General features: G+C 43.0%; 1 protein-coding gene across 2 annotated transcripts in view; it reads right to left on the bottom strand.

The window, feature by feature from the left end:
* The window catches only part of InR (Insulin-like receptor), a 180,772-nt gene that overhangs the window by 46,287 nt on the left and 119,867 nt on the right, over window positions 1-14,618 (bottom strand). For both annotated transcript variants that reach the window (XM_084594773.1, XM_084594772.1), the window contains exons 8-14: window positions 13,392-13,490; window positions 12,031-12,181; window positions 11,209-11,429; window positions 8,965-9,103; window positions 7,562-7,615; window positions 5,830-5,993; window positions 2,398-2,577 (exon numbers count right to left, since the gene is read on the bottom strand). In XM_084594773.1, the coding sequence (XP_084450899.1) occupies window positions 2,398-2,577; window positions 5,830-5,993; window positions 7,562-7,615; window positions 8,965-9,103; window positions 11,209-11,429; window positions 12,031-12,181; window positions 13,392-13,490 (1,008 nt within the window). The remainder of the gene's footprint in view (window positions 1-2,397; window positions 2,578-5,829; window positions 5,994-7,561; window positions 7,616-8,964; window positions 9,104-11,208; window positions 11,430-12,030; window positions 12,182-13,391; window positions 13,491-14,618) is intronic.

The following is a 14,618-nucleotide window of genomic DNA, read 5'->3' on the forward strand; positions in this document are numbered from 1 at the left end:
GTGGACTTTAAAATGCTATAACATCGCTAATATTTGTTTTATCAAAAAGTGCTCCTAACATTGTATACATTATGCTTTCTAGTACCTAGCAAAGTATCAATATTAATTTTTTTTTAATGTGGTTACTTTTTCATTGTTTCTGCAAATTGTGAACAATTAATTTCATTATCTTTTGAACTAATTGGCCAATTGAAAAAATAGTTACATATTTGAAATCAGCGCAAGAAACTGAATCAGACTACCTAGTTTTGGCAAGTTTGGTCAAAAATTAAGAAAAATAGCTTTAAGAGCCATGTCCTTCACTGTGCTTGCTTATACTGTTTGAGCTTTCATTTTTTTCCCTAATGTTTGACTCATAAATAATAACCAGCACTTCTGGTCATGCAATTATGCAGGAACTTGATTTCTAACTCAACAAATTAAGGGGGGACACACACCTCCTAGAACAATTTTTTTTAATTTATGGGCAGATGTGCACCAGATTTGCACCATTTGTGCATTTTCTCATGCTTATTACAAAACTGCAAATTGTTTTTACCTAATACACGAAGTTTTAAACATAATAAGGAAAACTGGCCTTTTGTTTGGAGGAAGCATGGTTAGTAAACATTACATCTTGAGGGGAAAAATTTCGATACTTAAACAATCTAGAATCACAGAGAACTGCAATAAACCATAAATGAGCATTCTAGGATGATTTGGAAGAAAGTTATGGCTAGTCAAACTTGCCAAAGAAAAAGCTCATTTTCATGACTGGGACATATGATTTGTTTTGATAATTTTGGCAAACAAACAGTGGTTAAAAAGCAGTGTTACTGCAGAATTTGTGAGTTCATCTTTCTGGCAAAGGAAGAATTATAGCGATGGCTGCTATAAAAAAAACGAGATATCGCTCCTCTAAAATGCTGCCTGTGTCAAAAATTCAATTTTGAGAAATCAGCGAAAAATGTTGGCATATTTTTTAATTACCAGGGCTAACCGCAACTCGATAAAATGAGTTATGACTGGTTTTTGGTATGAATACACCATTTCCCATCGAGATAATTGTCCTTGCAACACAGAAAAAAATTTATTTCGACAGGGTTTGCGATCCCGTCTGCTACGCGTGATGCCGTTTCGCGACCTCCGCTGGCGCCGCGCCACTAACTTTTGCAAGCCTATGAAAACTGCTTAGGTATCACTTTTTCATCTGCATTGTCATGATTACGATGCCCGTACACAACAGGAATCGCCTCGTAGAAATCGTTTGCTCTCCTATTTGTAGTGACGATCACCATCGGCTACGCCGTTATCGGCCTATCGCGGAGTGTCGGTGCTTCGTTACTGCTTACGGATTACAGGATGTCACGTTGCCGCATCACCGGCATGCCTCTTATCTCTAGCTTTCTTCGCTTTTTAGGCCACTATGATGCTCGAACCTAAATTTTCCGCAGTTTATGCCGTGGTCGTGACAACGGAATGTCGCAAAACCAGCTAAGCCTAACTGCGTGACTTTTTTAAAATGGCACCAGGGCAGAAGCAGTCGACACCAGCAGCCAATCAAAAGTGATCATTTGGGTCACATGCTTTCAGAGCTCAATAGCAGCACGTGTTTCGTGCATTTTGCCCCTTTGTTTCCCACTTTGAGTGTCTGTTCAAGGACGCCAATTGTGACACAAAAATAGCCTGAATCCCGATCTTTCGAGCGAGACCAAACTGATGCCGGTGGAGTGCATACTTCTCAATCTGACCTCTATTTGAAGGGCCCAGCGTTCAGATTCGCAACTTCGGAACGCTGTAACTTGCAAAAATGGTGGTATTTTTCAACCAAAATTTGCAGGTAGTTGCAGAAACGTCTCAGGACCGCGAAAATGAAGAAATAGAAAATCCAATTTTTAGATCGATTTTCGGCCGCAGAGAGCTGTGTCCCACCTTAAAAAGAATGGATTAGGCCAAGAGCTAGATCTGACTACAATGAAAGTCTGACATCCACATTTACAGCTTCGAAAATTCTTGCGCTTTTTAATCAATACTATCACATTTCATTTTTCTTCAATTAAACCTTCTTCATGCGGTGAGAAGGACATAAAAAAGTGTTTATCTAAGGCCTCTACCCAGACCTCGTGACAAAAAATGCTCGCCGCGCTAAAAATCCCTGGCCACCTGCAAAATTCAGACGAAGCCAAATGCCCTGGGAGGGAGAATAAGCGAAATAAGAGGAAGTTATAGTAGTAGCGTTATACGAGCTTGGGGTTTCGCTAAGCCAGACATTTGTCTTAAGAAAAGAATGAGCAGATATAGAACACAGTCTCATCTTGAGACATGTCCTGGCTCATTGAGACCCAAGCTCGCTGCTGTTATCAGCGAGTGCTGGTCCTCTCCTGAGCCCACACACCAGCAGTGCATAGTGCCACTTACGATTTGCGCAGTAGTCACGACCCTCGCCCAGGTAATGGTGCTGCGGGGCATTGGGTTGGGCGATGCCAATCACCCGGTAAAAACGGACATCACCGTTGGGCGTCTTGGGTGGCGTCCAGCTGATGAACAGCTTCAAATCTTTGGCAGGATGGGCCTTGAGGTTTTGTGGCTGGCTGGGCGCTAGAAGGCAGAACAAAGGGTGTCACTTTGCATCTTCACGTGAAAGGGAATGAGTTCCTCTTTTGAGGGGCCTTGGCTAGGTTTTAAAACCCAAAGTAAGGATGAGCAAATACCGATGTTCTTGGAAATCAATCGAACAAGAATATAAATAAAAAATTTAGAGCAGTGCGAATATCAAGTGTGAATATTTCAAAACTGAGTGTTAATTGAGCAGAATATTTTTTAAATGCTACCAAGTTAAGTTATAGATTAAATTATGTGCGAAATATAGCCAGCAAAGGCAAATTTGTTAGAGGTGAGCAAACATCTAATTTTCTCGTGCAAAGCAAATATGAATAATAAAAACTAGTTTCAAATAAATAGAATATTTTCAAACAATATTGAAAATTAGCACAGATAGTTGAAAATAAAATACATTTTCCACAAAATGCAGCTACAAAAGCAATTCAGGAGAAAGGGGGCCACTCAGTCTTTAAGAATTTGATGCAATAGTACTGATGGGTTTGCAGCTCTACAAGATCTTCATTTGTGTATATATCTATAATCGTTTAACAGGTGCTTCTATTATATCGTACACACTTATTAGTACACAGTCATAAGCTGCCCAATTACATTAAAAGTTCGTTAATTTGCACTTCAATAATTCATATTTCTGGCCCCACTGCGGTGGTGTAGTGGCTAGTGCGCTCGACTACCGTGCCCAAGTATGCAAGATCGAATCCTGGTCGCGGCGGCTGCTTTTCAATGGAGACGAAAAGCAAGGCGCCCATGTGCTGTGCGATTCAGTACACGTTAAAGAACCCCAAGTGGTCTATATTTCCCGAGCCCTCCACTACGGCGCCTCTCATAGCCCGAGTCGCTTTGGGATGTTGAACTCCATAAGCCAAGCCAAATCAAATTTCTGGATAATCCAAACTGCACTACTTGGCTCCACTAAGCGCCATGGAAGTCTTGTGAATAAAAAATAAAAAGGCCTTTTAATTTGAACGTGACTCGGTCCCATCACAGATAATTCGAACTACTGCCGCCGTGTCTGGCTGGAGAAATGCCCCTGTGCTAATGCGGCCGTCACAAAGCTTCGTCACCACCAAAACGTTAAAGGTCCCGTCATCTAGAAGATCCTGCGTCGCCGTTTGTGAGCAAAAAATATGGCGCGGGCAAGCGGTAGGTGGCAGCTGACATGGCTGTGCACTGACCGGACAAAGGGTTGCCCAACATTAAGTTCGGCAGCAGCAGCCAACTCGGGCCTTTCCTTTCATGTGGGAGGGTGACATCAGAATCAGCCTCTCAGGACCCTAGCAATCACGTTACCCCTAGGCCACATAGGCACGTTCATACAGCTTGGTTAAAGTGGGGCTTCATATGTCGGGTAGTTGCCTACGCTATTGGATCATACCCTTAAAGACTGAGCTTATTTGTGCCATCAAGATTGTACTGCATACTAGGCTTACAAAGTTTGAAGGGGGGACGCGGGCTTTGAAAGTCGAAAAATCGCGAAAAAGTCGGCTTTTCAAAAAGTACATATCTCGGCTGTATGTTATAAACTACATTTCCTATAATTATAAACGCCTAATTCATCGTGGAACTGCTTTAAATTAAATATACAACTGGGCGCGGCAGCCCTAGAGTCGCGAGCAAACGGCAAAAGTACCCAAACTTCGCGCGTGCGCCATTTCTCTGCCGCTGAACCGAGCGCCGCCATCTTGGTCTTGTTTTGTTTGTGAATGCTTGCCCTTTTCCATATTGCCTTCGCCGGCGGCGTCCGCGGCGTAGCAGAAGCGTGGCTCGCTTGTGATTGGGGGCCTCACAGGGATTGTTGAGCTTCCCGCGTCTCGAATTCGGGCTGATTGGACAAAGCGCGCGCTCCGTGAGAACGCGGGGGATCGAGCGACTGCTATTGGCTGCTGCGCGCGCTGACGAGGTAGCCCCTCCCTGGCGCGTCGTCTGCTCCGGCTTGCTACTGAGCTGGCGTTCTTTGTACGCTCGCTGAATCGCTCCACGTTTCACCATTTTGAGATCGCCGTGATCATCGCTCGTTACGAATTCTGGTGGCGTGTTTTGAACGGTTATGTGCACTTTGTGTATTATTGCACGGTCGGCCACGATGCGCGCTAAGAAGTTCAAAACACTGCATACGTCGTCGTTCTGTGAATGCCGTCCGAATCGCGAAGTTAGCGAAAAGCGTTGTCAACGGGCGCAGAGACGCTTCTATTAGTGCTGCTTCTGCTACATCACTACTAGACCGACTGCGCTGCCACTTCCAACTGCGTATCTTTCGCGTCAACGTAAGGAGCCGGCGTTTGAAGCGTGCCTGCTGTACCGACCTTATCAACCTCGGCGATCTCGGCCTCCCGTATCGCGTCTGTCATCGCAAGCGATAACGCGTTTTCAGCGTCGTCCGCTGTTCGCATGAAAATGCACTTTCCGAGGGAATCGGGGAGGTGGAGGCACAACGTGCTGCAGTGAAAAACAAACTTTAGACTTGAAAATGCTGTTTTAAACTTCAACGGCCATTTTCTCAGAATGAATTTTTTTCATGGTATGGTTGCTTATTCCCGCAATATTTCTGGAACTGCTAATCGGATTACCACCTGGTTTTTTTTATTGTGCGCCTGAATAAATTTCCGAGGGCAAGACAAGCTCATTTTTTCAAATTATTGAGTCTGGAATTTATAATAAACTATCAAAATTAGGCTAATGCAAGTCCAATTAGTGGCACTAACTTCAATGCACTGCTAAAAGTTTTCGGCAGGGAAATTAAAAAAAAGGGCTCTGTCTTGCCCTGTGGTACCTATTCAGGAATCTTCATAATGAATTTCATAGTGCCAACACATTTTGCAAGTTCACCAGGCATGGAACAAGGAACCCATGTGAACCATTCTGATATACTTCTCTAATTTGAATACCAATGTGCGCAGCTCCATGAAACTTTGCAGTTATTCAAATGGCTGTGCCATGAGTCTACCCTGAAAATTTCATTCAATTATCTCAAGAAACAACAAAGTTGGTATTCAAAGGTAGCCTCCCCCCTGAAGCCTGCTGCTGATTTCAAGTTCAAAAGCAGGAACGGGAAGATGCATCTGGACGAAAGGGAGCTCCTACACAGCTAACAAAACCCAACACAGTGGTAACAGTGTTTTAATTTACAGAGTAAGAGACCACGAGACGCATCCTTTCGAATCTGTCCACTCGGTGAGCAGAACATAGGATCCGCATTCGTGCATACAACGTTGGTCACAAAGCTTTACTTACATGTAGGCAGGGTGCTGAAGTAGAGGATGTCGCTCTGTGCTCCTTGTGTCGATGTCTTGGAGGGTAAAGTGTATGCCTTAACATACACTGCATACTGTGTGGCTGGCTTGAGGTGTGCGATTAACTGGAATATGGTGCCCTGGTTCGCGTCAACCATCTTCCACCTGAAGGAAACAAAGGCTCTTCAAAATTCCTCCCCAAAAATATACTACACGGCGAGGCAGCAACTTGGCTCCACAGTGGGAACACGCGAGTGTGCACTGAAGTGATGTACGCAGAACTAATGTCCAAATGGGGCCAGGAATGCACTGACCAGTCTAAAAAAAGGAAAATGTCAGAAGCTGGCCCATGTCAACAGAGTATTGTGTCGTAACCACAAAGGGCTCAATCTAAGAGAAAATGAAGCTTTTATGAAGCTAGAAATTAAGTCTACATGTTGTTGCCAACTTCACATGTATATGCCCGCACCAAAACCGTTCTTTTTTTTCTTTCCAAACAGATTTCAGAGGGAACAACGCTACATCACAATTCACTTCAAGACAGTCGCAGCCTGTTTTTTTTTTGCTAAGCATGTCAAAAGTCTGAACCGATCGACATCAAGATATCTATTCCTTTCGGTGTCGCCGGCGTACCCATACGTAATGCACTCTACTGTCAAAAATGCGCATTGGAAGGTAAAGCTAGTGCACATGGGTGGTGTTGCCATGTACAGTATTTTTCTAGAAGCCTGTGTTATAATCTATATGCTAGGGTTGTCAACTGGAGGTCACGAATTGTGGAGACACCACGCCAATCCCTCCGTCTTGGGGGGGCGCATGCTTGCTCAGCTCTAGGGCTGTGCTCTCTGCATGCGAAAGACTTCTCTGTATAGGAGCCCTTCGACACTTGCAATTGTTCCCCCAAACATTTGCAGGGATGGTTCTGCCATCTGTTGTAAGGAAAAGTTTAATGGGCGCACATTACCACTCCTGCACAAGCTCACCTGCTACTGTCAGTGGCAAGCCATGGTCAGCTGTTGCATCGCTCTTTCATCTCTCGCTTTCATACTGTGCTCACGAATTGTTGTCTTTTACTTTGTACTGCCCACTGAAAGTGCACCCTCATTGTGGGTGCATTATCCCCCCCCCCCTCAGAAAAAAAAGTCCAGCATACAAATTGATAAACTCAAACTTTTTTCACAATGAATGCATGTTTTGCTATCAGGAAAACATAAACATAGTCAAAGAGAGCCTGAGAGTCAAATCTTACAGGGGCAATAATCGGATGAAGTCTACAGTGTCCTTTTAAAAATGAGCTCGTTCTTGTGTGTGTGTGTGTGTGTGTGTGTGTGTGTGTGTGTGTGTGTGTGTGTGTGTGTGTGTGTGTGTGTGTGTGTGTGTGTGTGTGTGCGCGTGCGTGCGTGCACGCCGCGCGTTTTTACCAACGAGAGAAAGTGTTACGCCTTAAACACCGTTCTGTGCGTGTTGAGTGAAACATGGCCGAAGTGGCTAGTACACCAAACACTGGAAACAGACAAGTGGGACGCTGACTATCAGGGGGCAAAACTTTAACCATGGCTGCAGTGGTTGCCCACCTAGCCCCCCCTACCAATAAAGATCCAGACACTGCCTGTTACAGAAAGACATCAGCAAAAGGCAACACCACACAAAACTAGACAATTGTTATGTTAATGTAATTCACCTTCACACATGAGGTCTTAAGCTAGCAAAATGGGATGTGTGGGTACACTCACATGCCTCTCTTGCAAGCATCTCGGCCATCATAGATGGTCACATTTCTGAATGGACTGCAAAGAATGGCAGAAAAGAGCAAAAGAAGAGGACATAAATAAAAGAGACCACACACAGAACAGTGCACTCTTCGTAACCTAGGGTCATTAACTCGCCATTAAATGCCATATGTATCCAAGAACTTGCCAAAAACATCCATGAATCTCGTCTTTACTGCGAGTGCTATTGCCTCCCACCAGGTCTTTTTGTAGCCTCTTGGAAAGAAATTTGAAACCATGCAAGCTTTACAACACTTCTGTGGTTCTATTATCTGAACCCGCATGCAAATATGATCGTATTAGTTGTACGAAGATTAAGCAGGTACCACTATAGGGTGTCGGCTGGAAATGAAAATACTAGAAAGAATTATGCCGAAAAAAATTTATTCAGCAGATCTCACTGTATAGGGCAGTGGTCGCACAATCGGACAGCGCAAACAAAAATCAGGAAACTCTTGGGCAAATCGGGAGGGTTGGCAGGTACGCTTGTAGACAATGACAGATTCAAATAGTTTGCAACTAGCACCAGGTAGTAGAACTCTGATTAAACAAATTTCAGAAGACTGTGGCAAAATGCTGTGTAACCTCTGACTGCCAAAGTCGCCTACACAGCACAACCCATTGACCCAATACAGGTGCTGTGTTGGCAATGTCTGCCCAATATAGGACCAGAGCACTGCCAACATGCCACCAATATTGGGCTGATTGTTTGTGCCACCTAAGCAACTTCTTATCTTTTTTCACACACGCATATAATTGTGCCTTTATTTTTGCTCCACGAGAGCATTACCGAAACATTCAGGCTTGAATTTATCCAGGCTCTGCTGTAGCTTTTAGTTTTCATGTCTGTAGTTGCGCACGCTTGCCTTTACCCATCTATATCAGTGACCACAACAATATTCATTTCTGTCCATAACATGGCCATTGAAATACAGCAAAACTAAGCTGCAAGGGCTCATTGCACTACAAACCATTGAGAAAGCAGCATTTTGGTCATTTGGTCGTAAAACACTGAGTGCACGTGCAAAAGAAATGTGATACGAAGAGCATGTCCACTCGCAGAACTTGCTCAGAAGCTTATGACTCGTTCGTGACGACATTCAGCCAGGGCCTCCATGCAATCATCAATTTAAATTCGTGACGCCTACAGTTTTCCCAACTACAGTCATTAAAAACTCTGCACATTTGCTGCGTAATAACTTGGCTTATCATGCCCTCGTTAAGAGCATTTTATTTTCATTATTTCAAAAGCTAATGGTATTCAAAATTTATAATATTCTATTCCCAGGTAATGTCTTTTTTTATTTGTATTCATTTCATCTTTCAACCGCACGTTTTTACAAACAATTGTAAAAATAAGCACTTACGCCTCACGGTAGTATACCACATAGCCGAGAAGAGACCTTCGGTCAGAGAGCACTTTCTGCTCAAAGTGCAACGACCAATTGATCAGAGCAAACTTGCTGCCAAATTTAGTGACCTCAGCTTCAAGCTTGTGGACATCGCCTGCAGAGACATCAAAAAAACATTAGTGAGTATTAAAATACCAGTATGCAGTAATCCAATTTCTTGGATAGCTGAGACGAAACAAATGCAGAAAGAGAGCAATAAAAACACATCCACAAGAGTTTTTTTTTTTCTTTCTTTCCTTCTGCAGCATTAAAAAGCATTACCTGTTTATATTAACTTGTTACCATAATATTCCGAATCATTGCTTATCTCCAAGCCATCAACCCTCCCATTTAGGCAAAATATCAAGTCAGGAACACCGAGTCATCACATACACCTAGAAAACACAAGCTGTGGGGCTAGTAATTTTAGAAAATTATCCTCTCGTACAATTAAACAGCAAAAATAAAAATTAAAGAGGAGACAAAACATCCTCCTGAATTTTTGCAACCCTAAGGTCAAAAGATGGTCACGCAGAATAAAAATTATCAAGATAATGATGAAGGTAAGCATTCTTTCGTTTGCAAGTGCAAGGAAGTTTGTTTGCGCCCGACACAAAACAGAAGGTTGCAGTCTGTTTATGTACTGTGCTTTACAGCACTAATACAGATGTTGCCGCGATTCAATTGCGGAGTTAATCCTGCAAAATGGCGGCAGACCTAGTTGCAGCCGTGTGGAGCTGCCCTCTAGCGTGGTGCATGCCGTTGAAATTTTGTTTTTATCGATCTTGACAGCACAGCACCGTGTCATTTAAAGTTGAGTTTATCCTTGTCAAGCCAGGCTACATGTAAAAAAAAATGCGTACTTCCTAGCTTTCTCATTTTTTTTTTTTTATTTTCTATGCATTTCAGACCGTAAAATCTCGGTGCAAATTCAGGATATATATATATATATATATATATATATATATATATATATATATATATATACATATATATATATATATATATAAAAGTTTTAATCAGCGTATAATGCGAGCAAGGAAAGATCAGTAAAATATTGCAAAATATTGGATGTAAAAAATTCTACGGCGCAAACTACTCCACTATATGAGCTCAAACTCTGACTACAATGTAGCATGTGATGGTCTACGTTTACCGATCCGTAATTTAACATTGGAACATACCTGCATTTATTGAAATCGGTAAAAAATTGCAGTTGGCTGCAGCAGAACTTTATTTTCATTGCAAGCGGAGCAGCCGATACGACAGGCATCGCCATCTTGAGAACTGCGAGGCCCATCCCTGCACCGATATTGATTGCTTCACTGTTTGCCAGGTGGCATGGCCAGCCAAATTGGCTGCTCCGCTTGCCACAAAGAAAAAGTTTTGCTGCACATGACTTCAGTTTTTTGTAAATTCCAGAAAATTCAGGCAAGTTCCAATGTTCAATTACTTACCAAAAACAGACCATCATAAGCTACCTTGTGGTCAGTGTTTGAGATCGACTAGTCAAGTAGTTTGAACCAGAGAATTTTTTACAACTTGGACAAATAAATATTAATCACCCTGAAAAAAATTGTTCTCTTCTAAATTTAACTTTTCAGATGTTTATGCGGTCCCTAGCTACTCCAAACTGGCTGTAGACTGTGTACAATAAAGGCTGCCTGTCATTTGTAGTACTTAGCCTCAATTTTGTGCACAGCCAAGTGACTGATTTGGTTCAGTCACACAGTGCAGATATCTAGTTCAATTTCATTTGATTTGGTTTGCTATAGGGGTTTAACATCCTGAAGCTACTCAGGCTATGTGTGAGGGATGCCGCAGTGAAGGGCTCTGGATAATTTAACCCACCTGAGGTTCTTCTAACATGCTGTTGAATCGCACAGTACAACGTTGAGGTGAAAAGCCGCTGTTCGTAAAACTGCATGCTTGCAAGTCAATTTCCACTATTGATTTTCCAGACTACAGCAAATTGAGTGGGTATTACAACTGCCTACACGACCAAACTTTTCAAATGCTGTTGCAGTATAACAGAACACACCTTTTTCAATGAGAAATCCCAATACAATGTCTCAAGGAAGCATGCAAAAGAGCTTAATCTAATCCCAAATTCCAGTCAGGTCTCTCTCTCAAGCCAACCGGTGGCCAGCAAACACAGCAAGAGATACCAGCCCCACTCTGCCGTATGTTATGCAAGGGGTGCGCAGTGGAAGCTCTCACATGCTGCCCGGTCTCCATTGGTATGTGACGACACGTCTTGCTCGCTCCACTTCTTGATGTTAGAGTAGTTCTTCAGCTCATAGATGTGGTTCATGCAGAGCTTAGGATTGATGTGGAAGAACACCGTGCCATTGCCGATGGTTAGGCTGTGATTTCCTGGCCGACTTGACCAGTCCCAAAGAAGCTGCAAGTTCTGGTTGTCCATCACACTAAGCGCATAGCTGCACAAGAAGCAAAAAGCAAGAGATACTTCAGCTGAGTAGTTAGGCTCTTTTTAGCCGAGAGGCTATAGCCTACCCAAACCTCTTCAAGAGAGAACTGACAGTGGTCACAGTGATGATGCAGTGTACCAAGGCAATTCAGTGACACTAAGAAAATACGGCAAGAAACAAAAAACAAGCTTTCAAGCAATAGATATTTTTTGTCTGAAAGTACATACAAATGATGCAACTGCTTTTTTCACTGGAATATGCCTCTTTGCACTTTGCAATCACAGAACCTGATGCCTTGTATAATAGCATTGCTTTTGATGAACAGGGAAATGTGCACATTTTCTCCTGCTGCTGAGAAAGTGCACTTTGTGTGAATGCCTTGACCTGCACAAAACTTCTCCTTCTTACACTTTCGCAGGCATGCCTATTCAGCGCTCAATGCTGGAAAATGAACGAGTGACAGCCTCACTAAACACCTCAGCCAATGTGTACAGTTCTGCATAGTAGGTGCCAGTTGCTATACTGCCCAACCAAACCTTTACCACTGTTTGCCTAGCTGCACAACACATTCTCCCCTGGTGCCAAAGCGAGAACGAAAAATGCCGCTTACTATGTTCGATCAAGTGCCCTGCCGTGTATGACACGCAGGTTCTTGAGGAAGTTCAGGGAGATGAGCTGGTTTGATCGGGTGACCTTGAGGTAGTCTTGGATCTCCTCTATTGTGTTCAAATTGGACTCCAGTTCCTTCATTATGTTCACCGCTAAAAATGGAGATACCACAGAGTCACTAAACAAGTGACACATGCATCTTCGTCACTTTCAAGCAAGAAGAAACACAAATGCAAGTGTGAAGTAGCATACAGAGACCTTATCTGTTCGAACCTACAGGGCACATCAAGTCTCAGCACACAACACACAGTGCATATTCCCCTAAGGTCTGCATCCTCCACCTGGCAACCGGTAAAAAAAAAAAATATGCGCACAGGTTGTTACAAGCAAATGTGAAGGAGATTTGTAAATAGGCTATTAGGGGTATGGGCACGGCTTCCGGGACCCTTTGGCAGCCCTATAATGGCAATCTTGGTACACATAAGAAAACAGGTGAATCATGTTTATACAGTGCAGCACGAAAGTAGACTCCAAATAAAAGTCAATCCCTCAGCTTCATTGCTTCACCCTGCTATGAAGTTTCTCATGGGGTGGCGTCATGGTGAGCATGTGGCTCAAAGCAATATCCACGTGCAACTCCGCTGACTAGTGGCAAACCAAACTGCCAACAGTTGTGCAGTGCTGGATGCCAGCAAGCATAGTACACTCGAAGACTTCCACCGTACTCCGAAAGTTACTGGCAGTTTGCCCTCATGCTGTCCACTGTTTGCCCTGGAAAGTGAGCACACCAGCGAGAGCAGGCTGTACAACTTCTCTAACTCGGTGGGCTCTACATATAAGCTGATCCCTCAATTTCAAATGGCTAATTTTGCAAAAAAAAAAAAATAATAAACAGCCGAGTTATAAATAACTACTAAACTGGTTTTAATAGTGAGCTTTTGAACAACTGCAATAATGCAACTAGCTGCAATTAGAGATTTGTAGCTGGCCACCAGCATTAGCCACATCAGTATTCAGAATTCCGTAAAAGCAATTACCGTTAAGTGCTGTGGCTCACCAAATTTTCACCGTAACATGGTGCATCTGTGGCGCGTGCGTTTCACAAAAAATGGATCGAACGAAGACAGATCGTACTTAAATTAAATCTGTCTGCCTGCATAATTGAGTCTAAATAAAAATAGGCCCTGGTACTCTTAGACTCCTGGTCTCAACGTTTACCGTCCATATGTCCTTGCCAGGAACAAAGCAATTAAGGTGCCAAATCATTAGAAGAATAAGGAAGCACACTATAAAAAATTTCTAGTCAGTTTACGCTTGAAGCTCTGCACTAAATTAGGTGAATGTGTTCCGCCCAACAGTTACCTCCTCCGCGAATCTGGATGACCAGTGATCCATTGATGTGCGTGCAGCCCTTGACCTTCTGCGCAGATGATATGCTGTCAACATGAAAACTTGGGCACACTGCAAAGACAACAGAAAGAAAAAATTATGCCGAACTCTTCCGGTACCTGCTGGTATGGATAAGAAAACCATCTAACTGCATAGCAGCTTATTCCCTGGCAATACGACTACAATCAAAGCTATGGCTTCTTCAATAAAGATTCTTCGCAATGCACCGAAATCACCCTACACCTCCTGTGGGACCATACTACATGCTGAGAACATATAATCGAGCTGTTTGTTTTATCATGAGGGAGAGAATAGCTCTGAATAACAAGAATAACTTGACGTGGGAGTTTGATCCCTAAAATAACTGACACACAGAACCTCAGTGACACGTTCCCAATTCATATGATCAAATTTGCAGGCATAAAAAATGCCTAAGAGGTTTACTGGATTTTTCTTGCTGTTTATGCCCTTTCCTTTGATAACATGGATTCCCAGCTACTATGTTCAAAACTTAAACACATTATAAACGCACAATACAGTTACCAACTGCCTGCACATGATGAGAGGGCCAAACCTGGGTGCGTGCGACATGAAGCTCTCGCAGTTACCTAAAGCACAATGGTGGCTTCTGTGTGGTGTCTTAGTGCGCAAGGCAAAGAATAATAATGATTAAAAAAAAAGAACACTACACCAACCCACAAGCACGCCCTTCCAGTAGGGATGCAACATGGAGAAGAGAAACACAGATGTTTCTCTGCAGTGCCTATGGCCAAGGGAGGGACACATGTCAACCACCATGAAGCGCTTATATGAGCGAGTCAGGTCTGGGGAATGCAGCATGAATAATAAAAACATAGCATCCGTCAAATGCCACGCTATCTTACTGTGTAAAAAGTAGGGGCGTGCAAATATTCGAAATTTTGAATACGAATAGAACATGTTTGCTATTCAATTTGTATTTGTATTTAAAAAGCTGATATTTCAAATTTCTGAATATTCGAAAATTACCGAATACACCAAAGATTCACTGAAGTTCTCCGCACTGCACGCTTCACCGCAATACCTGACCGCGCGGGCTATGTAGTGTAGCATCCTCAAAACGTGATGGGGCCGCTTGTGAAGAGGGCCTCACCGACAGAGTGGGCAAAGCAAAGCACTTAATGAAATTGATAAAAAAAACGCTGTCATTACTTCAGTCTC

Source organism: Amblyomma maculatum, chromosome 2 (assembly GCF_055883805.1).
Source record: "Amblyomma maculatum isolate TAMU_Amacu chromosome 2, ASM5588380v1, whole genome shotgun sequence".
Lineage (NCBI taxonomy): Eukaryota > Metazoa > Arthropoda > Arachnida > Ixodida > Ixodidae > Amblyomma > Amblyomma maculatum.